Source organism: Mustela lutreola, chromosome 3, assembly GCF_030435805.1.
Source record: "Mustela lutreola isolate mMusLut2 chromosome 3, mMusLut2.pri, whole genome shotgun sequence".
Classification (NCBI taxonomy): Eukaryota; Metazoa; Chordata; class Mammalia; order Carnivora; family Mustelidae; genus Mustela; species Mustela lutreola.
Window position 1 is genome coordinate 154,988,374 of NC_081292.1, and position 27,108 is coordinate 155,015,481.

The following is a 27,108-nucleotide window of genomic DNA, read 5'->3' on the forward strand; positions in this document are numbered from 1 at the left end:
TGAAAATTCTAATGGGACTGAGAGTATTAGTCAGTGCTCCCAAGTCCAGGGATGTAGCTGTGGCTCCACGGTGATGTATATAGGCAGAAACTTCTCCCAACACACTTTCTTTGAATATATACTTTATGCAAGGGATTTTTAGGCATTACAGGAGGTTCAAAGATCTATAAAACACAATCCATGCCTTGTAGTAGTTTAACAGTCCAGTGGAAAGAGGGGATTGATTAATCACATAGATATCCAGACCCAAATTTCTATAAGGTAGATGTTTTAAGCAATGGAACCAACCTTTTTTAAAATAAAAATCTTTTGCCGGTGGGGGGAGGCAATTAATAATGCACGTGAAGTACTTAGAGTAGTGGCTGGCATGTAAGCATTGTTGGCATATAGTAAACAGTGTTCTTTACACAATAATATATTTCCTATGGCTTCAAATTATATGAAGTAAGAGTATGAAGTCATGTACTGGAATGATACATGAAATTCAGGCTGTGCCTTTCCAGTGCATAAGCTGTTGATGGAGTCAGGGAGGGTACATGGAAGCTTCAGCTAGCTGCCTTTTATTTCTTTTTAAAAATTGATGTGGGTTGGCCAGCCTGATGATTTTACAAAAGACTGTGGTGGGTTCCTTTTTTTTACCATTTAAAATAAAAATATTTAAAGCATGGAATGAATACTGATCAGTAAGCAGGACTCCATGAGTCTAAAAAGTTTTTGCACAAAAAAGGAAATCATCAGCAAAATGAAAAGGCAATCTACTGAGTGAGTGAAAATATTTGCAAATCTTATATCTGATAAGGGACTAATAGCCAACATATATAAAGAACTCCTGTGACTCAAAGCAGAAAAACAATCTGATTAAAAAATGGGCAGATCTGAATGGACATTTTTCCAAAGCAAATATACTCATAGCCAACTGAACGACAGGCATATGGAAAGGTGCTCAATATCACAAATGATCAGGGAAATGCAAATCAAAATCACAATGAGATCTCACTTCACACCTGTTAGAATGGCTAGAATCAAGAAGACAAGAAATTATAAGTGTTGGTGACAATGAGAAGAAAAGGGAACTCTTGGTGGAGATGTAAACTGATGGGTGGAGATGTAAATCAGTGAAGCCTGTGGAAAAGATTATAAGTGTTCCTCAAAATATTAAAAATGGAACTACCATATAATCCAGCAATTCTACTTCTGGATATTTATCCAAAGAAAAATGAAAACACTAATTCAAAAGGTATATATACCCCCATGTTCACTGAAGCATTATTCACAAATTATTCCATATTATTCACATATTATTCCAGGTTATGGAAACAACCTATGTGTCCATCAGTGAATGAATGGATAAAGACAGACAATGTGGTCTACACACACACACACCCACACATCAGATGGAATGTTACTCAGCCATAAAAAAGAATGAAATCTTGCTATTTACCACAATGTGGATGGACCTCAAGGACATTATGCTAAGTGAAGTCAGAGAAAGACAAATACCATATGATCTCTCTTATATGCGTAATCTAAAAAAGTAATAAAAGAAAAAGAAAAGAAAACCAAGCTCATAGATAAAAAGAACAGATTGGTTGTTGCCAGAGGTTGGAGGGAGGAAGGTGGTAGAAGAAATGGGCTACATGGGTTAATTGTTTCTTTAGTTTTGTTTAAATAATTGTTTAAAATTTTAAAAATCTTATGCAGAACCCTAATACCTAACAAAAACAGAATTGTTCTGGTCTATGTATTTAGGAAACTCCTAGCTTTTCCAGATAGACCTATATCCCAGTATACTTGCTTTCCAATCCAGGGGTGGTCCCAAAGAAAAGTTAGAATTTTTCAAGTCACTCTAAGAAAAGTTAGAATTTTTGCAAGTCAAGGCACCTGGGTAGCTTAGTAGCTAAGTGGCTGCCTTTGGTTCAGGTCACGATCTCAGACTCCCAGGATCAAGTCTTGCATTGGGCTCCCTCCTCCGTGGGGAGTCTGCTCCTCCCTCTGCCTCTCACCCCACTCCTGTGTTCTCTCTGTCTCTCTCAAATACACACACACATACACACACACACACACACACACACACATACACACAGCTTTGCAAATCAGAATGAGGTCAGAAGCAGTGAAAAAGGTATAAACACAAAGTGTCTAAAAGGCACAAAACAGAGAAATGTTATATAGCCTATTTTTAATATTTCATCATAATTTTTGGCATACATGGCCAGCTCTATCAGTACACTATGAGCTCTTGAAGGCAGAGACAAAAATAATCTGGGAGTTAAGTACACCTTGGATTGGTGAAAAAAGGGGTGGAAAAATCAGTATGGGATCACTCTAGTAGCCTAGATATGAAGTAGGGAGACTATAAGTCCAGATACAACCAAGGAACATGGGAAGACCATTGTATCTTAAAGGCAGAATTCCTGTGAGAAATTATTGTATATCATATAAGTGGAATCAAAGATAAATTTGATGAATCAATCCTCAGTAGAAAAATTGTATTTTTTAAAAATTGAATTAGAGAAGCCAAGAGGAAGAGTTTGTTTTGAATGAAATTAAATGAAAGCTTTAGTAGAGAAATCTATTTTTTTATTTAAGTATAATAACAGTGTTATATTAGTTTCAGCTATACAATATAAGTTTCAACAATTCTATACATTACTCAGTGCTCATCAAGATAAGTGTACTCTTTTCTTTTTTTAAAGATTTTATTTATTTGAGAGAGAGAGAACAGGGGCAGGGGGAGTGGCAGACAGAGAAGCAGACTCCCTGTTGAGCACGGGGCTTAGTCCCCACTCTAAGATCATGACCTGAGCTGAAGTCAGGGGCTTAAACTGACTGAACCACCCAGATTCCCCAGTATAAGTGTACTCTTAATCCCCTTTATTTCATTCACCCCCCAACCAACTCCACTCTTGCAACCAGCAGTTTGTTCTCTGTATTTAAGTGTCTGGGGGGGGGGGGTTGTTTCATTTTTTACTTGTTCATTTGTTTTGATCTTAAATTCCACATATGAGCATCAAATCCTATGGTATTTCTCTTTTTTTTTTTTTTTTTTTTGAGTGACTTAATTCACCTAGCATTATACCTTTGAGGCCTATCCATGTTATTCCAAATGGCAAGATTTTATTATTTTTTATAGCTGGGTAATATTTCTCTGTGTGTGTGTGTGTGTGTGTGTGTGTGTGCGCGCGCACACGCACGTCACATCTTCTTACTCATCTATCGATGGACACTTGGGTTGCTTCTATATCTTGGCTATTAAAAATAATGCTGCATGCAAAAGAATGAAACTGGATCATTTTCTTATACCATACATGAAAATAAATTAAAAATGGATTAAGGACCTAAATGTAAGACAGGAAACTATTTAAGTCCTAAAAGAGAATATAGGTAGTAACCTCTCTGATACAACCATAGCAGCTTCTTACTACACATGTCTCCTGAGGCAAGGGAAATAAAGGCAAAAATAAACTATCAGGACTTTATAAAAATAAAAAATTTTTGCACAGTGAGGGGAACAACCAATAAAACTAAAAGGCAACCTATGGAATTGGAGAAGATATTTAGAAATGAGGACTTTATAAAAATAAAAAATTTTTGCACAGTGAGGGGAACAACCAATAAAACTAAAAGGCAACCTATGGAATTGAAGAAGATATTTAGAAATGAGGACTTTATAAAAATAAAAAATTTTTGCACAGTGAGGGGAACAACCAATAAAACTAAAAGGCAACCTATGGAATTGAAGAAGATATTTAGAAATGACATACCTGATAAAGGATTAGTATCCAAAATATATAAAGAACTTCTAATACTCAGATACTAAAAAATCACAATCCAATTTTTAAAAATGGACAGAAGACATGAACAGACATTTCTCCCAAAAAGACATACGGATGGCGAATAGACGCATACAAAGATGCACAAATCACTCATCATCAGAGAAATACAAACCAAAACTACAATGAGATATCACCTCATACCTGTCAGAATGGGTAAAATTAACAACACAGGAAACAGCAAATGTTGGTGAGGATATGGAGAAAAGGGAACCGTCATGTAATGTTGGTGGGAATGTAAGCTGGTGCAGCCACTGTGGAAAACAGTATGAAGCCTCCTCAAAAATTTAAAAGTAGAACTACCCTACAGTCTAGCAATTGCATTACTAGGTATTTACACAGAGAATATAAAAGTACAGATTTGAAAGGTACATGTACCCTAGTGTTTATAGCAGGATTATTTCTAATAGCTGATTATGGAAAGAGCCAAAGTGTCCATAGACTGATGAATGGATAAAGAAGCAGTGGCATATGTGCGCGCGCATGCGCGCACACACACACACACACACACACACACACACAGTGGAATATATAACTCAGCCTTAAAAAGAATGAAATCTTGCCATTTACAATGACATGGATGGAGCTAGAGATATGCTAAGCAAAATAAGCCAGTCAGAGAAAGGTAAATACCATATGATTTCATTCATATGTGGAATTTAAGAAACAAAACAGATGAACATAGGGGAAAAAGAGAGAGAGGTAAACGAAGAAAGAGACTCTTGACTATAGAGAACACACTGATGGTTCCCAGAGGGGAGGTGGGGGGGGTGGATGGGTAAAACAGGTGATGAGTATTAAGGATGGCACTTGTGATGAGCACGGGGTGTTGTATATAAGTATTGAATCACTAAATTGTACAACTGAAACTGATATCACACTGTATGTTAACTAATTCGAATTTTTAAAAAAACTAATGCTGCAATAAATGTTAAGTGCATATATCTTTAGAGATCTAATTTAAAATTATAAAATTACAAAGAAGTTGTAAAATTATGAGTCACTTGTAAGATGCCAAGGCTTGGTAAAGCTTAAGAACAGTAAAGAAGTACCCAGGCACGTGGCTTTGCCTATCTATAATAAGAATCATCTGTGAAGCTTAAAAAAACAAAAAAAAAAACCAAACCCCACTGAAGACCAGTTACATATTCTTCAATTTGATTAAGGGGCACATCAATCTCAATCATTTGGTCATGTAAACTTGAAGTTATCTAGGGCATCAACTTTTCCTTCAAAATGTCTGAAGTTAATTTCTTTTCAACACTGCTGAAATTGGTTCTTTATTAATAGGTATGTGGATTATGACACCTGTCCCCAATTTCTCTATGTTCATTCTCTTCCTTCCATTATATTCTGTCATCATGTCATGCCTCTACTCCAAAACCTTAAGTGACTCCCTATTGCTGATAACATGATGTAATAAGTCTGTATACTACCTAGCATTCAAGCATTCAAGGACTTCTGTAAATCTGACTTCAAAATATCTTTATACTGTTCTCCAGTATGAATTAACATAGACAAGTCTACTCACCGTTGCTTAACATATGTGCATTCCTCCTGCTTTGCATACTTTGCGTGCTTTGTTTTATCAAATTCTGTTCAATATAATGCTAACTTGCCTTTTCTTCACCATCTAAATTTCACCTTTCTTGATCCAGCTCAAGTTCTAGCCCTTTTATAAATTCTTCTGCAGTTTATGTAAGTGGAACTATTTTTTATTATCTGTGAACTCCTAGAAAACCAAATAATTATACCATTATCTTGGCAATTGATAGATAAACTATTCATATTAAGTTTGATAATTGTCATATGTACTTTTTGATTCTTCTTAGTGTTAAAGATAGAACTATATATATCACAGGCACTTTAAAAATATTATAAGAAAGTAAGTAATTGAATGTCTTTATAAGGTTTATAAGAAAAGCTTACAGGAAACTTTTCTTTTTAATTTTAGGCCTCTCAGATTAAATAACATTTATTGAATTTGTAGTTATTGGACCTCAATTTCTATTCGGGCTCTTTCACTTAGCCTCTTTGGACCCTGATCTCTCTACAAAAGAAATTTAATAGGCTCTGTCTAAACTCTTTTGTTGTTATCATGTCAAATAATGGATTTAAGAGAACTACAAAGTGATACATAAACATTAATTATTCTTTATACTACTATTTGTGGTCATTGCACGGTACAGGGGAAAAGTAGGAATAAATTTTCACTTAGGGGTTATTTCCTCATGAAGTTTTTATTAATTCACTGATGAATGTGCATCTACTATATTATTTTAAGTGCTATGAAAGTTATAAAATAAATAACAGATGTAGATCCTTTCCTTTATCTTCCAGCTCATTAAAATGAAAAACCTTTATGATTTTAATCATCAGGTGCTTAATATGCACTTATATTATGCCTTATACGAAGCATTATGGAGGTACAAAAGAATCAGTTAACCTGTCCTCATCCAGAAAGAGCTCACAATCTAATTGGAAAGATATACTATATATAACAGGCAAAGAACAAGAGCATATTAGTGTGCACTATAGGAAAGTAGTGTATCTGAGAGGCAAGGCTGATAAGGATGAGTAAGTACTAACTGGTAGAAACTACCATAAAATAAGTGGATATTAAAAGTTAATACAGTATTAACAATATGCAATATTCTATTCCTTTCATTTATCACTTTTTAAAAAATTATCTAAAAGCACAATCTGTTCTTAATGAAATTAGACTTAACATTCATCTATTTAAAAGTTTAAATGCACAAGTTTTTTAAAAAATAAATGCCCAAGTGTTTTTAAAAATCCTATAATAGCTTTATCCAAAGAGAAGATATCAGATCTTGGATTACCTCCAAAGAAAACTATTAACTAAATTCATGTTTTATAAGATGCAAGATAACTCACACCATAAGTGAAACACATGCTGCTAATAACAACAAAGTTTATCAGTCTGGCAACTCTAGAGTAGAGACATAACAAAGAACATAGGATCTGCTGAGCCTCTATATTGATTGGTTCCATAGCACTGTTGTCCAGACTGTAGACTGGACAAGCAACAAGAGCTCCCAAGAGAGGTGCCTTCCTTCATACTCTGTATTTTTTTTTTTAAGATTTTATTTATTTATTTGACAGAGAGAAAGAGATCACAAGTAGGCAGAGAGGCAGGGAGAGAGAGAGGGGGAAGCAGGCTCCCCGCAGAGCAGAGAGCCCGATGCGGGGCTCGATCCCAGGACCCTGAGATCATGACCTGAGCTGAAGGCAGAGGCTTAACCCACTGAGCCACCCAGGTGCCCCCATACTCTGTATTTTTAGGTTAGTTCAAGAGGAGGTTGAAAACACTTTGTTTATCTAAGCAACAGCATATATATCAAAGGAACTCTGAGCCTAGGAATACAAAGGGCAGATTCCACATACTGAGAGCCTTGGGAACAGTGCTGACAACAGCTAAAGGCCCTGTTGTCCCTCTGCAAACTAGCTCAGTGGCTAATCTGGCTTGCTGATGGGCCTCAGGGAAGAGGGAAGAGGAGAGCCCCTGTAGCCATTTAGCTAAAACTGAGGGTTTATTCGCCTTTAGTCCACCCCCTGACCCTTGGTGTTCCTCAGTTGATGGATGCCTTCTATCAATTATATTATATTTTATTTTTATTTATTTTTTATTAACATATAATGTATTATTTGCCCCAGGGGCATAGGTCTGTGAATCATCAGTCTTACACAATTCACAGCACTCACCATAGCATATACCCTCTCCAATATCCATCACCCAGCCCAGCCACCCTAACCCTCCCCCTCCTGCCCCCACCAGCAACCCTCAGTTTGTCTCTTATGGTTTGTCCCTGGTCCCATCTTATTTTATTTTTCCCTCGCTTCTCCCCCAGGAACCTCCTGTCTTGCCTCTCAAATTCCTTGTGTCAGGGAGATCATATGATAATTGTCTTTCTCTGACTGACTTATTTCGATCAGCATAATACCCTCTAGCTCCATCCACATCTTTGCAAATGGCAAGATTTAATTTCTTTTGATGGCTGCATAGTATTCCATTGTAGATATATATACCACATCTTGTTTATCCACTCATCTGTTGATGGACATCTAGGTTCTTTCCATATTGTGGACACTGCTGCTATAAACATTCTATCAATTGTATTTTAAATGGTGTCTTCTTTTTTTTTTTTTTTTAAGATTTTATTTATTTATTTATTTGTCAGAGAGAGAGAGAGCAAGCACAGGCAGACAGAATGGCAGGCAGAGGCAGAGGGAGAAGCAGGCTCCCTGCCGAACAAGGAGCCCGATGTGGGACTCGATCCCAGGACAGTGGGATCATGACCTGAGCCGAAGGCAGCCGCTTAACCAACTGAACCACCCAGGCGTCCCTAAATGGTGTCTTCTGAAGGAGGCCTTAGATAAGCCAGAAAAATTCCAAAAAACAATATCCACGACACTAGTAGATTTAGATTTCCCCTGAGCCATATTTCTATAGTATATCCAACAAACGGTCTAAAACTATACATTTATAATACTATTCAGGTCAAGGAATCAATGCTAAAGTGTTCAGTGGTAAAACCCCAAGACTTCTCAATGGCATTGTCCCCTGGGGTAGCTGATTTGGGGGTCATACCCTCAGCTTCATGGATGCCTATCAAGGGAGGAGCCCTTGTGCAAAGTAATGAAAGCTTGTTTCCCTGTGTACCTGTCAATTTACAGGTACATTCTGATGCTGACACCAGAGATCATAACTGGTAAAGTCTCAAGTGCCTTTTAGATTTTGAGTCACTATTAGTACCACACTCTAAGCAGCTAAGCTAACCAGCCAGTTAAAGGCATTATAAAAGATCTCATAGTTATTGATAAAGTGTGCAGACAATGTTATATCCAGGTAGGAAGCAGGAAGGCTCTGCTGTTCACATAAGAAAACAAGTTCTACTGGATCACAGAGTGTCAGCCAGTCTGGTTCAATGCTGCATTTTGTATCCATATGGCATTTATACTTCCTGGGGATAACTGCCAGCATTCCATTAGTGAGACTCAACTATAGGTCTAAAGGGGAGAAAAGTACTACCAGGCACCCCTGATGTGGGAAATGGGTCACAGGGAGCTGAGTTGTCAGGATATGAGTGTCCCTCTTCTTCTAATAAGATAGAGTTTTACACCGTATAATTAGTAAGGACAGAATTACGGATAGCCCAAGTAAATGAGGAGTCTGGAGTAATGAGTAATTCCTGTGGCATTGTCTGGGAGTGGAATGCCCACAAGGTCCTCCATAATTAAGTAGGTTGAGGATGACAAATACCGCATCCCAATAGCTTTGAAATAAGTGTCATTGTGTGGGATCGCTGTAGAGGACCATTCAGTACAATTTGCTAATATCTGTAAGAAAGGCGACGAGAAGATGGGATTGGGAGGGAGACAAACCATAAGTGACTCTTAATCTCACAAAACAAACTGAGGGTTGCTGGGGGGAGGGGGTTTGGGAGAAGGGGGTGGGATTATGGACATTGGGGAGGGTATGTGTTTTGGTGAGTGCTGTGAAGTGTGTAAACCTGGTGATTCACAGACCTGTACCCCTGGGGATAAAAATATATGTTTATAAAAAATAAAAAATTATATTAAAAAAAAAAAAAAAAGAAAGGCGACGAGAGAGTTATTCATACTACATCCACCCTCTCACCCTCTGAGGTAGGCATCCTTATCCCCATGCCAAGTCCATCGTTATCTTCAGGGGCGATCCATACAGTCTGTCCTTTTTTTCTGAAACAGTAAGTTCCACATGAAATCAGGAGGTGCCATTTTCCCACCAAAGATATCCTCCAGACAGAGTACACTGTATGGGTATAAGGACTGCAGCAAAATCTTCTGCTTATAGGGTGAGTGCACAACAAAAATTTAGAACTGTTTGGAATAAAAAGAGAATTCAAATTGCCCCTCCTGTGGGTGTTACTTGCAAGTGTCATCTGGAAAACAAGAGAATATCGGCATTTGTGTCCATCCATTCTTCCGTAATATGAGCCTCCCAGATACCAGTTGAAAGGTACCAAAAAAGGAGAGGAATGTTGGGGTATAAAAACTCAGTTTCCCCAGGATGCCAAGTAGATTCTTCATCTCTGCTCTTCAACTTCAAGATGTCAGGGAACTTCACCAAAGTGTAGGGACCTTTATGCGGTATGAGGAGTGTTCAGAGTATAGGAGTGTCCAGACCAGACAGCAGTTGGAGGTAACTGTGGAGGAGTTCGTGCAGCCATCTTTTAGAATACTATTCCAGCGTTCTGTACTCTCTGTGGAGAAGAGGGAACATGGACCAGCCATTCAGTACTATGTTGGCCAGCCCATTGCTGAAAGGCAGCAACTATGAAAGGAACTTCAAATGTATGATTGTATAATTTCTGGAAACCCTACTATATAATAAATATGTCTCAGTCTTAATAGTATTATATGGTCCACACATGGGAGAGATGTAATAACTCCTTCATATCCAGGAACACTATATACTGTTTAGTGGCTAGAGAATATCAGATACTCAAAAGCTAACAAATGCCATCAGAATATCTTTGCCAGAGTCATAGGCCCTTGTAGTACTAGTGTCAAACATCGTTGTTAAATAGCAAAATGGCATTGTTTTCAGTACCCCTACCTGAATCTATTCTTGCATAAGAAATGCAGTCTTTCACCTCCAGGTATGTAACTGTGTTGTGCAGCCTTGGCAGGCCTGGTCAGTGCATCTGGGTGTTGACAACATGCCTGGCCCACAGTTACCAAAGCTGCCATAGAGGTCACAACAAATATGTCCAACTGATACGTGGAAATGCTTGTGTGGGACTTAAATACCTCAGTATCGCCCTCGCCCCGCAAGGACGACAAGAACCCTGGTTTGGATGCATCTTCTTTCTCTTTATTTCCGCAAGTCTACACACTTATATACGCTTATATGACCAATCAGCGAGCAGGGTACAGGAGGGAGCGAATCAGGCTGTGCACCTAAACGAACAACTTCGCTAGCAACCAATGCTGTTTACTTCCTCTTTGGGCGTTCTGCTTAGTCTCACGAGGCAATCCTAACCTGGCAACTAGCCAGGTGCCATCTTTTAATGGCGGAGGCCGCCCTGGCCAGGGGCCTGCCTCCGACATCTCCCCCTTTTTTCTTTTATGGCAGGGATCGTGCCTGTCTTAGGTTGTCAGTGGCCTTACCCGTCATCAGACAGCAGATATCAATGATCTGCATCCTGTCTTAGGTTGGTATATTTCCCCCACCAATCTTACCCGTCATTGACTACCGATCCAGCATACTTAGCCACACTTGGGGGAATGTTCCAGCCTCGATGGCTAACAAGGCCTGCACCATGGCTTGCTGTTGCCTATGTTGCTGTTGCCTCCAAATTTGCTGTTTCCTTACTAGCAGAATCAAGCCCACTACGAGGATTATCATCAGACCAATTACGCTAGCCCATTGTTTCATAAAGGTTAACACATCTTGCAATGTTTTGATTATCTCTGGGAGGGTTGCAAGTTCACCTCTGGTGTTATTTATCCTTGTTATGCCTAGTAGCAGGTGCTGAGTATAGTTTTGGAATTCTGCGGACTAATTCCCCCGCAAATATTGGGAGAGTTGTCGGGAGACATTCTGTAAGTCACTCATATTAGTATAGGCTATGGGAGTTACACAAATTGCCGGAAAGGGTACTATACATCCCAGTCCCAATAGGGCCCCCCATATGTCCACTTTTCTTGAACCAAATCCACTCTCTGGTTGACTAGCAGGATTCCTGCTTGCAGATGTGCATTGATCTGAGTCTATGTTTGAAGGGCAGCCGCCGTTCCTTCTGCAAGGGTGTTCACAGCTTCCGCAGTGGGTATAGTTGCAGTAAGCGAGACTGCTGCTGCTGTGGCAGCTGCTGTAGATATAGCCAATGCTGTCACAACGGCGGCTGTGATACCAAAATCTCTCTTCTTTCTGGATAGCACCACCGGTAACTTGTCCTCTGGAATGGAAACTGGGATAGGAACATGGGTAGGGATACGCATAATCACAGCCAGCTTGAAGGCCGTGACATTCAAGATAGCAAATTCTTAGTGCAATTCAACGTATCATTCAGCTTGCTAGCATTTGTTACGAGGAAAAGGAATGGTGGAGAGACCCATATGGGAGTGGGCTGATAAGTAATATTATTGGGACAAGACACATTAACTGTTGTCTCAAAGGTACTAGAGTCATTTTGTTTATAAGAACAGTTGAGGAATTTGCCACCATTTAACATGGACACTGCTGAGATATCAGTACATGCTCCTAGCAAGTTACAGACCTGCCATGCATCAAAGGGAGTGGAGGGAATATGAGAGAAGAGTTAGTCACTGGTAAAGGATATAGCCATGCTTTAGCCACTGCCCACAGCTCTCTGGCTTGAGTCTGCCACAGGAGGTGTAGCATCCCCAGAGTTATCATAAGCATCTTCAGCATCATGACTGGTGTTTTAAGGCAAGGCTGCATGCACCAGCCACTTTGGGATCCAAATTGGAGCCTCCTTTTCCTGTGGAAAAACACATACAGACCCCCTACTCCATGCTAACACTGGATCTGGTCCATTCCACTTTCCAGTGAGGGTGTCCTTCCAAAGTACTAAAGGCTTAGGGGAAGCAGCAGCATCACTTGCATGTCTGTCTGCAGCTGATTTACCCGTTTTGTCCAACGTTAAAAAATTCAAAATAAAGAGAATGGTGTTGAGCTTATCTTTAGGGGACCTGAAGGTGTCCCCTATTCCCCCTTTTTGTTTATAAAGCGCATTTTTTATTGTAAGATGCGCGCGCTCCACAACACCTTGTCCTTGTGGGTTATAGGGTATTCCATGTATCAAGTCAATGTCAGGTTGTTGTAGGAAGGCTTTAAAGGGTTGTGGGCTATAGGCTGGACCATTATCTGTCTTTAATTGGCGTGACTTTCCCCATGCCGCAAAAGCCTGTAGGCAATGGGCGATAACATCTCTGGATTTTTCCCCTCGTATGCACTGAGGCGAAAATTATTCCAGAGTAGGTATCTACAGAGACATGAACACATCTTAACTTTCCAAATTCTGAAACATGTGTGACATCCATATGCCATATATGATTAGGTAACAAACCCTTAGGATTAACCCCCAAGGACGGTGCAGGTAGTAAGATCACGCAATTTCTGCAGGAGACTACTAAGTCCTGTGCCTGTGCTTTTGTTATGTTAAATTTGAGGCAAAGAGTTAAAGCATCCTGTTTCTTCAAATCCTCCCCTAAATGGTCCCATCGAGGTATGTTTAGCAAGCCTCCATCTAGGAACCTTTTCCACTGTATTCAAAAAGGCCCGAGCAGTTTTTGCTTTTAGTGGAGTTCCATTGGCTTTCAGCAGGTCATCTAAAGACCCTTCCAACCGCACTTTAGATACTTCAGATCCCATTATGAACACACAGACAACAGACGCGGACATTAAAGACTCACCGCTAAATCCCGGCTCTAAGGCCGCCCCGCTTCTTATTGCGGACTTGTACAAGATTTCCACCACTTTGATCGTGGTCCCTTCCCTGCTTACCTGCGGTTTCGATAAGAAAATCCTGGCTCTATGGCCGCCCCGCTTCTTGTTGCGGTCTTGTACAAGTTTCCCACCACCTTTGTCGTGGTTTTACCCCCCTTACCTGCGGACTTCTCCCTTGCAAGGTTTTTCTATTTTTACTCCCCGCTTTACCGCGGAATTCCCCCTTTTGAACGTGGCTAATGTCCCCGCTTACCTGCGGACCTTTACTCCCCGCTTTCCTGCGGATTACCTTGCAAGATTCCTTTTTTTAGTTCCCGGGTGCCGGCACCATTTATCGCCCTCGCCCCGCAAGGACGACAAGAACCCTGGTTTGGATGCATCTTCTTTCTCTTTATTTCCGCAAGTCTACACACTTATATACGCTTACATGACCAATCAGCGAGCAGGGTACAGGAGGGAGCGAATCAGGCTGTGCACCTAAACGAACAACTTCGCTAGCAACCAATGCTGTTTACTTCCTCTTTGGGCGTTCTGCTTAGTCTCACAAGGCAATCCTAACATGGCAACTAGCCAGGCGCCATCTTCTAATGGCGGAGGCCGCCCTGGCCAGGGGCCTGCCTCCGATACTTCAGTATTTCCATGCCAGTATGCAATCTGATAAAGGAACAACTGGAGTTCACACAAAAGGCCCAAAGGACTTTGCAGTGAATGGGATTCTGGGCTTTGAGCCATAGGTAACAACCAACTCCCTGCTCCAATGAAGGAACTTGTTAGCCAAGGCCTTTGTGCATTCTGGAATGGTAGGTACTTGATCCCTCATTATTTAGCAAGCCCATAAATATTTGAGGCTCTTCTTTCAGCACAGTGAGAGTGATTAGCAATCCTTTGGAGGGGGACCCAGGGACAGAGCCCAGCCCTAGTCCTTCTGACATTTGAAAGAGCCCAGATTAGGAACAGAGAAAGTCTGGCTTCTGGAGTTGAATCAAACTCATGAGGTGGATGTGATGACAGTATTTCCACCCATAACCCCATTTCAGGAGTTGAGATGATACAGGTATTTCCCCAGGTTCTGTTCTCTAAATCCTTTCTTGAAGAGTCTAGAGACTGTGAGATCTTACCAGATGGTGGGTGGGGGTGAGGTTTAACAGCTGTAATCTCTGAAGAACAGTCCTCCCCAGGCACCTTCTTCACCTAATCTTCTGGTGAATCCCCCTCTGTGGATGACTTTTCAAGCTCATGTCTATTGGATCTTCTGTGTCTCATCTCAAAGGTCTCTTTTCCACCATCTCATTAGGTCTTTTAGGTTTTTGAGGCAGGTAACACTTCCACACTGTAGAATTATACAACATATCAACTTCTGTCTTATAAATCCTTCTCTCTATAAGCAGTACCACATGTATTTGTGTGAGGGAGTTTCTGCCAGAAGTCTAGCTATCTTCTCTTTTCTTTGTTCCTTTTTTCTTTCCATTTTGTATAAAAACATGTGCCACAAATTAGGCTCTCTCTTTCCATTTCCTCACCTGAAATGGGGCTCGTATGATCTGAAAGAACTATTTTTTTAAAAGGTTTTATTTATCTATTTGACAGAGAGAGACAAAGCGAGAGAGGGAACACAAGCAGGGGGAGTAGGAGAAGGAGAAGTGGGCTTCCCACCAAGCAGGGAGCCTGATGTGGGGCTCAATCCCACGACCCGAGCCAAAGGCAGATACTTAAACGACTGATCCACCCAAGCGCCCCATAACTGTATCTTTTCTCACATTGCCTCTCAGATGAAGGAGTAAAGTCAAAACTATTGTCCACTTAGGTAGACCTGTTCTGATTCTATCATTTAACATCCTTTGTATGAAGATCATGTTATCAGGCCTTCTCCTCTCAAGTCCTGGGGTTTCTTATCATCATGCTAACACAGCTAGTATCTCAGAGCAGCTGCGTCCTATGTGGATCTAGTCTAGTTCACATTCAAGAGTCTCAAGAAAATCACCCCAACAGGGATCTTACCAAAGCTACCAAGCATCCAGTTTGAAAAGTGTGGCAGTACCTGTCCCAGCAGTACTAGTTAACCCATGCTCATTCTGTAACAAAGCCATTTCCTTCTCCTCCACTTGTTTTATTTTTTTTTTATTTTTTTTTAAAGATTTTATTTATTTATTTGACAGACAAAGATCACAAGCAGGCAGAGAGGCAGGCAGAGAGAGAGGAGGAAGCAGGCTCCCCACCGAGCAGAGAGCCCGACGCGGGACTCGATCCCAGGACCCCGAGATCATGACCCGAGCCGAAGGCAGCGGCCCAACCCACTGAGCCACCCAGGCGCCCCTCCTCCACTTGTTTTAATACCACTATTGTCCCTTCATCGTGCAAACAAACAAGCCAAGCCTCTAAGGATCCTTCCAAGTGCTGCTTTTGGTGGTGCTCCTGTTGAGAACCTAGCTCTTCTTACTCTGTTTATTGCTGGATCTCCTTCTGCTGGTATTCCCACTCAGGTTCCTATAGAGCATGCCTCACAATAATTGGCTTCCTATCACAGGGGCTAGTTGCCTCATATATTATAACAGAGGGATCATGAGAGTTTGCCTCACTTTCCCTTCTACAGGGGCCGCCACCCTTTCTAGTTCACCCTCCAACTTTAAACTCTTGAAAGTCTCTAAGCTGGTAAGGAAGGAGGGATGACTGCATTTTGAGCCACTCTATCACCACTAGTCTCCCTGTTTGGTGTCCACATTAGAGCTTCTGCCATCCTTGGGCACAGCTACTGAGACCATCCTAACCCCACCAAGTGAATTACTGCTGACCCTAAGGGGATCTTCTACCCTTGTGTGCTCCTCTTCCAGAAATCCATGACATTAGGACTTTGCTGGACACCAACTGCTGTACAAGATGCATGGTTACAAAAACCGCTAATGACATACAAAGTGCTAACTGCAGGGAAGTTTATTAGTAAAGGCAACTTATAAGCAGAGAAGTAATAGTACACAGGATCTTCCAGTTCCAGTTGTGGTTCCATAGGACTTGGATATGTTACAAAAGCACTCCAGGAGATAAAACACTATACCCTACACCTTGCTCTGTATTGATGGGTATTGTGCGAAAGGGTAAAAAGCACTTAGTTTCTCTAACGGCAAACCCATCAAGAGACCTTCAGATCTAGGAACAGTGCTAAGGGGTATGCATACCCAGAAGCAAAGTGAGCTTCTGGCTCTAGGAGCCTGAGAACCGTGTTGCTATTAGCTAGCTAAAGGCTCTCAGCAAAGTGGAAGGAAAATGAAACAAGTTTGTTGATTCACACACACATAAAACACACACACACACACACACACACACACACACACACACACAGTGATGTGACTGTCAGTCTTCCATTTTGTATTAGGATGTGGTTACACCTTTAGGTCTAAAGTAGAAAACAAATTCCTGTTATGGATATGTGGGGGACTCTTACCTGAAGGGAGCAGGTATTATAAATCAATCATCTTTTTTTTTTTTTTAATTCCTGAATCAGATTGGGAAGGAACAATTCTGGAGAGAGAAAATGTTGAGAATCTGCTTCATTTAGTCTTCTCCACAGCAATAGCCAGAAATCTCCTAGGAGCTGAGTCATGGTAACACTATTAAAATGAAAACAGCTAAGGAGCAGTGCGGGTACGCCTGAGGTTCTGCTGTATGGAATGGAAAAGTGCCTTTGAGTCCTGTGAGGAAGCCGTTGCATAGAGACCTATTTTATACCAGGGTTTTCACATTTCATATGTTCTTTATCCATGTTCTACTGACAGTGTAGTCAAATTTATTTGAAAGCTATAGCATGCTTCAGCCCAACTAAAGAGAGCCAAAGGAAAAAATTTTCACTTGAACTCAGAATGAGTGGTGGACCCCTGGGTCCGCAACAACCATTAGGTGAACCTGAGAGTGTTCGAAGTGATTTTGATAAAACTGAAGAAGACATAATCTGGTATTTTTTTTAGGATTTACTCCAGTTGACAAATGGTATTTTCTTTGTCATTATGCACTTACTTTTATTATCAGGGAAATGAATCCAGTAAACAGCTTGTTTCATCTCTTGTCTTCCTCTTCTTCAGTCCATTTTGAAGATTTTTTTTTTAAAGATTTTATTATTTATTCGATAGAGAGAGAGAGATCCCAAGTAAGCAGAGAGGCAGGCAGAGAGAGAAGAGGAAGCAGACTCCCCGCTGAGCAGAGAGCTCGATCCCAGGACCCCCAAGATCATGACCTGAGCTAAAGGCAGAGGCTTAACCCACTGAGCTACCCAGACTCCCCAAAGATGTTTATTAAAACTCATTGACACATGTCAGAGAAGTGAGGACTGGAAGGAACCAGGGGGTTGTATGAAATGAAGATAGAAAATTATTTAAAATTAAAGAATCTCTTTATACAAAATTCCTTCCAATTTTTTAAAAATAATTTTACATTTTAGTTAGAGATCTATCTTTTTATAATTAAGCAATTTGAATGTAAAAGTTAAAACAACCATGAGTAGACTATTAAAATGTATCATCAGCTCAATCTACTTTATTATATATAAATAGGAAGTCATCTAGTCTCAAACCAGTAAAAATTGGTTGACTGGTTAGCCCATTTATTTTTGGACATATGACAGAGGTTTTTCAAGACAGTAGTTCTCAGAATAAATCAAGGTCAGCTCTTAGTACTTTATTAACCAATAACTTGTATAAAGCCAGGTACATGAAAAGAATATTTGTGACTCTTTTCACGTTTGCTTAATTAAAGGTGATGAAGTAGGGTTTTCTTCTCAGGGCAAATGTGTGGAAGTACATAGAGATTTTTTGCTAGCTGCCTTTAAGGTTCTTCTGTCTCATTGGTTTTAAGCAATTTGACTATATGTTTTGTTGTAGTTATCTTCATATTTCTTTTCCTTGGAGTTGTATTTCTTGGATCTGTGCCTTACAGTTTTTATCAAGTTTGAAATTTTTTCAACCATTATTTTCTTAAACTTAATGTCCTTGTCTGCTAATTCTACTATCTTGTTAGTTTGGGGTCAGTTTTCACTGATTTTTCTAATTATGTGTTGTGTTTTCCTGTGTCTTTGCAAGCATTATACTTTTTTTTTTTTTAAGATTTTATTTATTTATCAGAGAGAGAGAGGGGGAGAGAGCAAGCACAGGCAGACAGAATGGCAGGCAGAGGCAGAAGCAGGCTCCCTGCTGAGCAAGGAGCCCGATGTGGGACTCGATCCTAGGATGCTGGGATCATGACCTGAGCCAAAGGCAGCTGCTTAACCAACTGAGCCACCCAGGCGTCCCAGCAAGCATTATACTTTTGATTGGATGCCTGACATTGTAAATTTTGCCTTGTTGGGTGCTAGTACTCAGAAAAAGTTTGGTCCTTTCAGTTCTTGGTTTTTAAAACTTGTGAGGCAGGACTAGGATAGTGCTCAGTTTATGGCTAATTATCCCCTAACTACTGACGCAAGATCCTCGAGTACTCTACACGACAGCTATGAATTTGGAGGTTTCCCAAGCTGGTTGGTAGGAACAGGTACTATTCCCAGCCTGTGTGAGCACCTAGCACCGTCACCTCTAATCCTTTTCAAGTGGTTCTTTCCCTGGTCTCAGATGGGTTCCTGACACATGGGCGCTGACAGGTATTCAGCTGAAACTGGAGTCCTTCCATAGGTCTGTGGAGTTCTCTTTCTAGGCAGCTCTCTCCTTTCCAGTACTCCCTTCTGAGCATTGTAGCCACTTGCGTCTCCCTTGGACTCTCAGTTCCGTCTCCTCATCTTAGGAGTCAGCCAGCTCTGCCTGAATTTCTCCCTGTGATGTAGCCTGGAAACTGTCCTAAGGCACTAAGCTGGGCAATCACAGGGCTTGCTGCATTTGTTTTCTCTCATTGTTACCTCATGTCCAGTTTCTTACAAACTGTTGTTTCATATATTTTTGTCTATTTTTTGGTTGTTTCATGCAAGGAGGTGAATCTAGTCCCTGTGACACCTGAGTGTGTAGAATCATAAGTCTGAGGAATAAGCTTGTAATTTGGGGTAGAAATTAATATCAAGAGAAGGATGTAAGAGCTATTTCAAACATTAGTAGAAGATCAGTTAAACAAATCATGATCTATACATATAATAGAATATTATGCAGCTGATGAAGTATAGTTCTATATTTTGCCATTGAAAGCTGTAGAAGGTGAACAGTGAAAATATTAAATACATCCTTTTATTTCATCACTAAAAAATATTTATTGAATCCCCATTTTATAGCAAGCACCATGTTAGGCTTTTGGGACCCTATAATAAGCAAGGTAGACATTGTTCTACCTTTAAGTAAAGCTTACTGATTTAAATTCTAATGTGTGGGAGTGGGATTGGAATAGAAAATAAACAGATTATTGTGTCTAATGGTGAATTCTGCCTAGTATGATGATATTCTAAGGTGAATGAGATGGGGACCCTACTTTAGATAAGGTGATCAGAAAAAACCTCTGTGACAAAATGACACATAATGTGAAACACGAGGATACAGAGCCAGTCAGTAAAACAGTATTCTAGGCAGAGGGAATAGCAAGTGCAGAGACCCCAAGGAAGGAAAGAACGTAGCATGTTTGAGAAGCCTGAAAAAGGAAGAAAGGAAGAACAAGGACAAAAATGGCTAGAGGTTATGGAGGTTTACAGGAACTAGAGCATACAATGTGGTAGGCCTTGTGTAGGGGTTTGGATTTTGTCCTAAATTGCGAAAAAGTAAAGAATAGTATCCCATTTGTGTAATAGTGTGAAATGATACTCACAAGGAATCATAAAGATTTCCAGAAGGCTCTACAGGCATGATTGGTTAATCATGGTTACCTCTCAAGAGTAGAAATAGGGACTGGGGGTGTAGGACAGAAAAGGTTTTGCCATATACCTCTCATTACTGAATATTTTACTTTGAATATATATTACTTTTCAAGTCAAATAAACTAGTAGATTTATATTTTTAAGAGTTTTTATGAATTATTTTTTGGGGCGCCTGGGTGGCTCAGTGGGTTAAAGCCTCTGCCTTCGGCTCAGGTCATTATCCCAGGGTCCTGGGATTGAGCCCCGCATCTGGCTCTCTGCTCAGTGGGGAGCCTGCTTCCCTTCCTCTCTCTCTGCCTGCCTCTCTGCCTACTTGTGATCTCTGTCTGTCAAATAGATAAATAAAATCTTTTAAAAAAAAAGTGTTTATGAATTATTTTTTAAAAAAATTTGTCATATTTTTGGGACGCCTGGGTGGCTCAGTTGGTTGGATGACTGCCTTCAGCTCAGGTCATGATCCCGGAGTCCCGGGATCGAGTCCCGCATCACGCTCCCAGCTCCATGGGAAGTCTGCTTCGCTCTCTGACCTTCTCCTAGCTCATGCTCTCTCTCACTGTTTCTCTCTCAAATAAATAAATAAAATCTTAAAAAAAAAATTTGTCATATTTTTGACAAAATATGAACCAGAGGGTCACAAAGGAGAAATGCCAATAAATCTATGACAAGATAATCAGCCTTACTAGTGATCAGAAAAAAAATACAATTCAGATTTTCACCTTCCAGATATTGGAAAAGACAAAAATATTGTTAGTATTCAGTTTCACAGAGAGATAGGGAAATAGATGCTTTTGTGTAATTCTGACATTTGTGTGTATTGATTTAGACTTTCCAGAGGGCAGTTTGACAATTATATTGCAAAAACTCTGAAAGGTACCTATGTTAATATCCAGTAAGTTTTTTCTTCTAGAAATGTATCCTCAAGAAGTAAATCAGAAAAGAAGTTTTAAAGTCCAACGATACAGATATAAGATCATTCGTCGTTTACAGCACTGTTTATAATAGTGAATATTTAGATCTTATTAATAGCCATCCGTAGAAGATTGATTATTTAAATTATGATATATTCCAGTTATCTATTTATTGATGCATCAGGATGTTTACGGAGTATCATCTAATAAAACATGTAGGTTAGGGGCGCCTGGGTGGCTCAGTGGGTTAAGCCGCTGCCTTCAGCTCAGGTCATGATCTCAGGGTCCTGGGATCGAGTCCCGCATCGGGCTCTCTGCTCAGCAGGGAGCCTGCTTCCCTCTCTCTCTCTCTCTCTCTGCCTGCCTCTCCATCTACTTGTGATTTCTGTCAAATAAATAAATAAAATTAAAAAAAAAAAACATGTAGGTTAGAATGTTGTAATAAGATTTCCTTTTTTTTATACTCTATAGGCTTACGTGTATATGTGTATACATAGAGAGCTCCTAGAAGGATTTACACAAAAGTGTTAATACTAATTTCTGTTGTGCATTAGGGCTTTCAGTATTCTGACATTTTGGGGCACCTGGGTGCTCAATGAGTTGGGCCTCTGCCTTCGGCTCAGTTCATGATCTCAGGGTCCTGGGATCTGCTTGGCGGGCTTCCCCCTCTCTCTGCCTGCCTCTCTGCCTACTTGTGATCTCTGTCAGATAAATGGATAAATCTTTTTTAAAAAAAATCTGACATTTTAAAATTTTGTAATGATTAATTATAAAATTAATTTTCCAATGAGCAAAAAATCTAGCCTTTATATAAAAAAGGAAAAATGCAGAATATTACTAATCTAGAAAAGTTTATATATTTATGCATATAACTTGATAAACAGTAATAAAATACAATTAAAGTATTGGTTGGATCTGAAGAAACTGATCTTTTTCATGCTTTTCACTTTTATAGGACTAGATGAAATTGCAAAAGAAAGAGAAAAACTGAAAAAGGCAGAAAGTATCCAGATCAAAGAAGAAATATTTGAGACGTCTGAAGATACTTTAAATTGTTCAAATCCAGATCATTGTGAGCAAAAGGAAGATCCTAAAGAAAAAGATAACACAAATCTGTTTCTTCAGAAACCTGGCTCTTTTTCAAAATTAAGCAAGCTTTTAGAAGTAGCTAAGATGCCTCCTGAGTCAGATGTAATGACCCCCAAACCAAATAATAGTGCAAATGGGTGTACATTGTCTTATCAAAACAGTGGAAAACATTCCTTGGGCAACGTTCAATCAACAGCAACCCAAAGCAACATGGAAAAGACAGACGTTAATAATCTGTTCAGTCCTGGTTCAAGTGGTCCAGGGAAGTTCTACAGTCCTCTACCCAATGACCAGTTGTTAAAAACACTGACGGAGAAGAACAGACAGTGGTTCAGCCTTCTGCCAAGAACCCCTTGCGATGACACTTCACTTATGCATGCTGACATACCAGCTGCTTCTGTAGTGACTCCTCAGTCTCAGCCACCATCCACATCCCCCTCACCTGCCCCCGCCCCCCTCCTGGGATCATCTTCTGCTCAGAATCCCGTGGGCCTCAATCCATTTGCTGTATCACCCCTTCAGGTTTGTATTGCTCATTGTAACTCACTTCTGTGTTGCCTTATTTAATCTTTGACCCCATGAAGATTCTTGCTCCAGGGAATCAGCTGGATGTTTGTATTACCACTGCCACAGTTTGAGAACTGGAAAGAGTCACAATTGCTATTACCAAGCTTCATTACAACTACTGTGCCTTTCCTAGTCTAAGGCAAAGGCTTCTTGAATTACCTTTATTTTTTTTCAGAATTTAAAAAATTTCAGATGCTAAACATTTTTCCTAACTTTTTAGATTGTTCTTCTTTTAAAATATTTTGGTTTTTTTATAGATGAAAAGTGGAGTATCTATGATGGGACTCCAGTTCTGTGGATGGCCCACTGGCGTGCTTGCTTCTAATATTCCGTTTACATCACCTGTACCTAGTCTGGGATCAGGATTGGGATTATCTGAAGGAAATGGTAATTCATTCTTGACTCCCAATGTTGCTTCAAGTAAAAGTGAATCTCCGGTGCCACAGAATGAAAAAGTCTCCTCAACTCAGCCTGCGGCTGTTGAAGTAGCAAAACCGGTAGATTTTCCTAGTCCAAAACCTATTCCAGAAGGTAGGTACAATGAGACAGTTTTTAGCCACTTACTTTATTTCATTGTTAGTAGAGTCTTATAACTGAGTCTTTGATGGTTATATATGTAGTTATAAATCTGCTGATTTGTTTTGTGCCATTAATTCATATTCAAGATATTTGTAAAAGATGTACATATTTATCTTGACTTAGAAATGCAATTTGGTTGGTGGAGAATTATTGACCCAGAGGACCTAAAAGCTTTGCTTAAAGTGCTACATCTCAGAGGAATAAGAGAAAAGGCATTACAGAAACAAATTCAGAAACATTTGGATTACATTACTCAAGCCTGCATCAAGAATAAGGATGGTATGTACCTAAAATAGATTGCTGCTCTCTTGCTTACTTACGAAAATTAATTCTTTTACCTTAAAATGTATTTTAGTATGTTTTAATTTATTTCTGATAGGCATTTGTTTTTCTATCTTGCTCAAAAAATAGTAACTATTTACATTTCTTAAATTGGCATTACTTTCTTATGTTTTTTTTACAACATACAGATGTATTGCGTTCTTAAAAAAGAATAGTCCTAGGATGCCTGGTTAAGTTGGTTAAGCAACTGCCTTTGGCTCAGGTTATGATAGATTGGCCTCAAATTGGGCTCCTTGTTCAGCAGGGAGTCTGCTTCTCCCTCTCTCTCTGCCTGTCGCTCCCCATGCTTGTGCTCACTCTTTCTCTCTCTCTCTCTGTCAAATAAATAAAAATAAAATCTTAAGAAAAAAAGAATATTCCTACTTTTTAAAAGTAAGCTGCCTGCATATGCACAAGTGCACTTGTGTCTGTTAAGTTACATGCATATGTTACCCCTGGACTTTTATTTACTTTTTGAAAGAAATCACTGGGGAATAGAGTAGATTTTAAAATTAATTTCTTTTCAAATGTAGTTGCTATTATTGAATTAAATGAGAACGAAGAAAACCAGGTAACTCGAGATATTGTGGAGAACTGGTCAGTAGAAGATCAAGCAATGGAAATGGATTTGAGTATTCTTCAACAGGTGGAAGATCTAGAAAGGAGAGTTGCATCAGCAAGTTTGCAAGTGAAGGTAAAATTGACTTGGAATAAAATCTGTTTTTAGGATAATGGAAGGTAACTAATATTTATACATGCCTGACATTTGCCCGTTCCTATGTTAAATGTATTTATTTTATCTCATTTAATCCTTATCATGATCCTGAATTAATTTTCCCATCTTACAGATAAGGAACAAGTCTCAGAGTAAGTAACCTGCCAGTGGTCTTATAGTGAGTGGCTAAATGTGGGTTCAGATCAAATCAGTCTAACTCCAGTACCCATGTTCTTTTTACTAAATCTTGCTGCCTTCTTAATGACAATAGAAACTGTCATTTCTGGTATGCAGTTCTTTACCACAAGCAGAGTTTCACAGTTTCACCATGATAATAGAATACTCTATTAAATTCCTACTACCATGTTTTGTTTAGGTCTGGGAAGCACCTCTATAATAAGCCGTATCGTGTGTCAGATATTTACTCTATATAATTTAAAATTGGGGGGACGCCTGGGTGGCTCAGTTGGTTGGGCAGCTGCCTTCGGCTCAGGTCATGATCCCAGCACCCTGGGATCGAGTCCCACATCGGGCTCCTTGCTCAGCAGGGAGCCTGCTTCTCCCTCTGCCTCTGCCTGCCTCTCTGTCTGCCTGTGCTCACTCGCTCTCTCTCCCTCTATCTCTGACAAGTAAATAAATAAAATCTTTTAAAAATAAACAAATAAATAAATAAAATTGGGGAATATAGATATATCTGAATATGTGTTATATTATGATACATACATACACCTACATATATATGTAAATTTTTAATATATGTGTTTATCTCCTGGGCATTACCATTGTCACAAACAATGATCAGAACTGGCTTCCAATGGAAAGGCAAAAGAAAGGAAAGCTTTACCTTTGTGCAAGACTTTTTGGTTTTGTAAATAGGAGTATAAAGTCTTCTCAATTGATAATAAGGTGACATCTCTGAGAATAAATGGACTGATGGTAAATAAGCATGAGACAAATACCTGAAAAGGTTTAGAAAATGTAGTTTCAATGTAATTTGATGAGATATTTCACATTTATCCAGAATGAGAAACTTATAATACTACCCTGTCCAATGATTAAAATACTTCTTCAAAATTATTTTAATGCTGGCATTTGGAAATTTTCAGGAATCTCCAAAAAATATAATTTTCCAGGGCTAATAAAATATCCATTTCTTGCCACAAACATAATTACCAACCTTGGGAAGTTTATCATATGCTGAAACTATTGTACTAGGCAACTATACAAATCCTTTTCCTGGTGCAATATAAAAATGCCTCATTTATCTGGCATCTTCAACAAGTGAACTCTTCTACACAAATTAATTTTCTGGAAAAATAATAATTATTCCATTTAGTGCTACAATTTCTTGACATGTTTGTTGGATCACTTATGTTATATATTACACTGCCTTCTTAAAATTGAGAATAATGAGTTTGATTTAAATTCTCTTGGTGACACAGTATCTCCAGTATGAAGACCAATGAAGACCAATGATCCCTGAGGGAATCATTTTGCCCCTTTGTTAAATGATCCTAGTGTGCTTTGCTTTTTGAACTATGACATCTGCTTTCTATAGTCTGTTTTCTTTCATGATCAGTTGTTACTATTTGTTGATTTTAATTTAATTGGTTCTACTAGCCCTATTTTCCTCCAACTTCCTTCCTCCTCTCCCCCATCTAACCTGCCAAGTCTGGTTGGCTATTGGTTGGAAAAGCATATCATCACACTTTTCAAGTTATGTGTAAAGTCAGAGCATGGGCATGAAACATCTTTCTGGAAATAATATTCAAATTTTGGTGAATGACTTTATCATATTACCAGCTGCTTAGAAATTTTTGGCTGTGTTCTCAGAAGCTAAGTGGAATTTTTTTTTAAGTGGTATGTAGTATCCATTCAAACTATAAGAATGAAGCCATTTGACATGAGTTATACCTAATGCACTTAAGCATACTACTTATAACTTCATACTTATCTCCTAAATATAAATGTTCTACTGAATTAATGAGAAAGAATTGATCCCAATATACAAAACAAAATAATTATCACTAAATAGACTTAATAAAAAGCATAATGGTCATTTTGTTTCTTATTTATTAAGTACTTATTCCATATCAGTCAGTGGACATCACAAAACTGGATACAAGGTGGTTTCTGGCTCAGAAAGCTTGTCATATGATATGGAGAAAAGACATGGGTGCATCTCTGTAGACTCTAGTAACTGATCACAGACAAGTACAGAATTATGCATGAAAAAGAATATAGTACTTCTGGTGAGGAGATAGGAGAAAGATCAGGGAAGATTTCATGGAGAAGTCAAGATGAGAGATGAGAAGATGACAAAGGCTTTGACAGAGAACAGAGAATGCCATACGAGAAAAAGCAAATAGCATGAGTGGAGCACCAGGAACAGGGAGCCCAAACATGGAATTTGTCTGCGGTGTAGGGTACATAAATGGGAATGTGCGAGAAAGAAGTAGATTCAGTTACTTGAATGTCGTGATAAAAACATGGACTTTGTTAAGGAATAGGGAATCTTGGAAGGATTTAGAGCTAAAGGATTGATATAAGCAAGCTGAGTTGTAGGATCATTTATTTATTCAATCAACATTTATATATATATATATATATAGAGAGAGAGAGAGAGAGAGAGAGAGATCTGTTTGCCCTATCTGCTGGAGATAAAATGACTAAAAGCAGACATGGCCCCTGCCCTCTTGGAATTTAGAGGTAGAAAAATGTTCATCACATAATCATGTGTAAACTTGTGACTACCACAAGGACATGGAGTATCATGTGGTTCTATGGGAACCTGTAACAGGGAGATTTAACCT

At 39.4% G+C, this 27,108-nt stretch overlaps 1 protein-coding gene across 20 annotated transcripts in view; it reads left to right on the forward strand.

Annotated features, from left to right (window-relative positions):
* BAZ2B (bromodomain adjacent to zinc finger domain 2B) overlaps positions 1 to 27,108 on the forward strand; it is a 317,972-nt gene that overhangs the window by 272,535 nt on the left and 18,329 nt on the right. For all 20 annotated transcript variants that reach the window (XM_059167217.1, XM_059167218.1, XM_059167219.1 and 17 more), the window contains 4 exons: positions 21,980 to 22,635; positions 22,938 to 23,211; positions 23,383 to 23,538; positions 24,114 to 24,274. In XM_059167217.1, the coding sequence (XP_059023200.1) occupies positions 21,980 to 22,635; positions 22,938 to 23,211; positions 23,383 to 23,538; positions 24,114 to 24,274 (1,247 nt within the window). The remainder of the gene's footprint in view (positions 1 to 21,979; positions 22,636 to 22,937; positions 23,212 to 23,382; positions 23,539 to 24,113; positions 24,275 to 27,108) is intronic.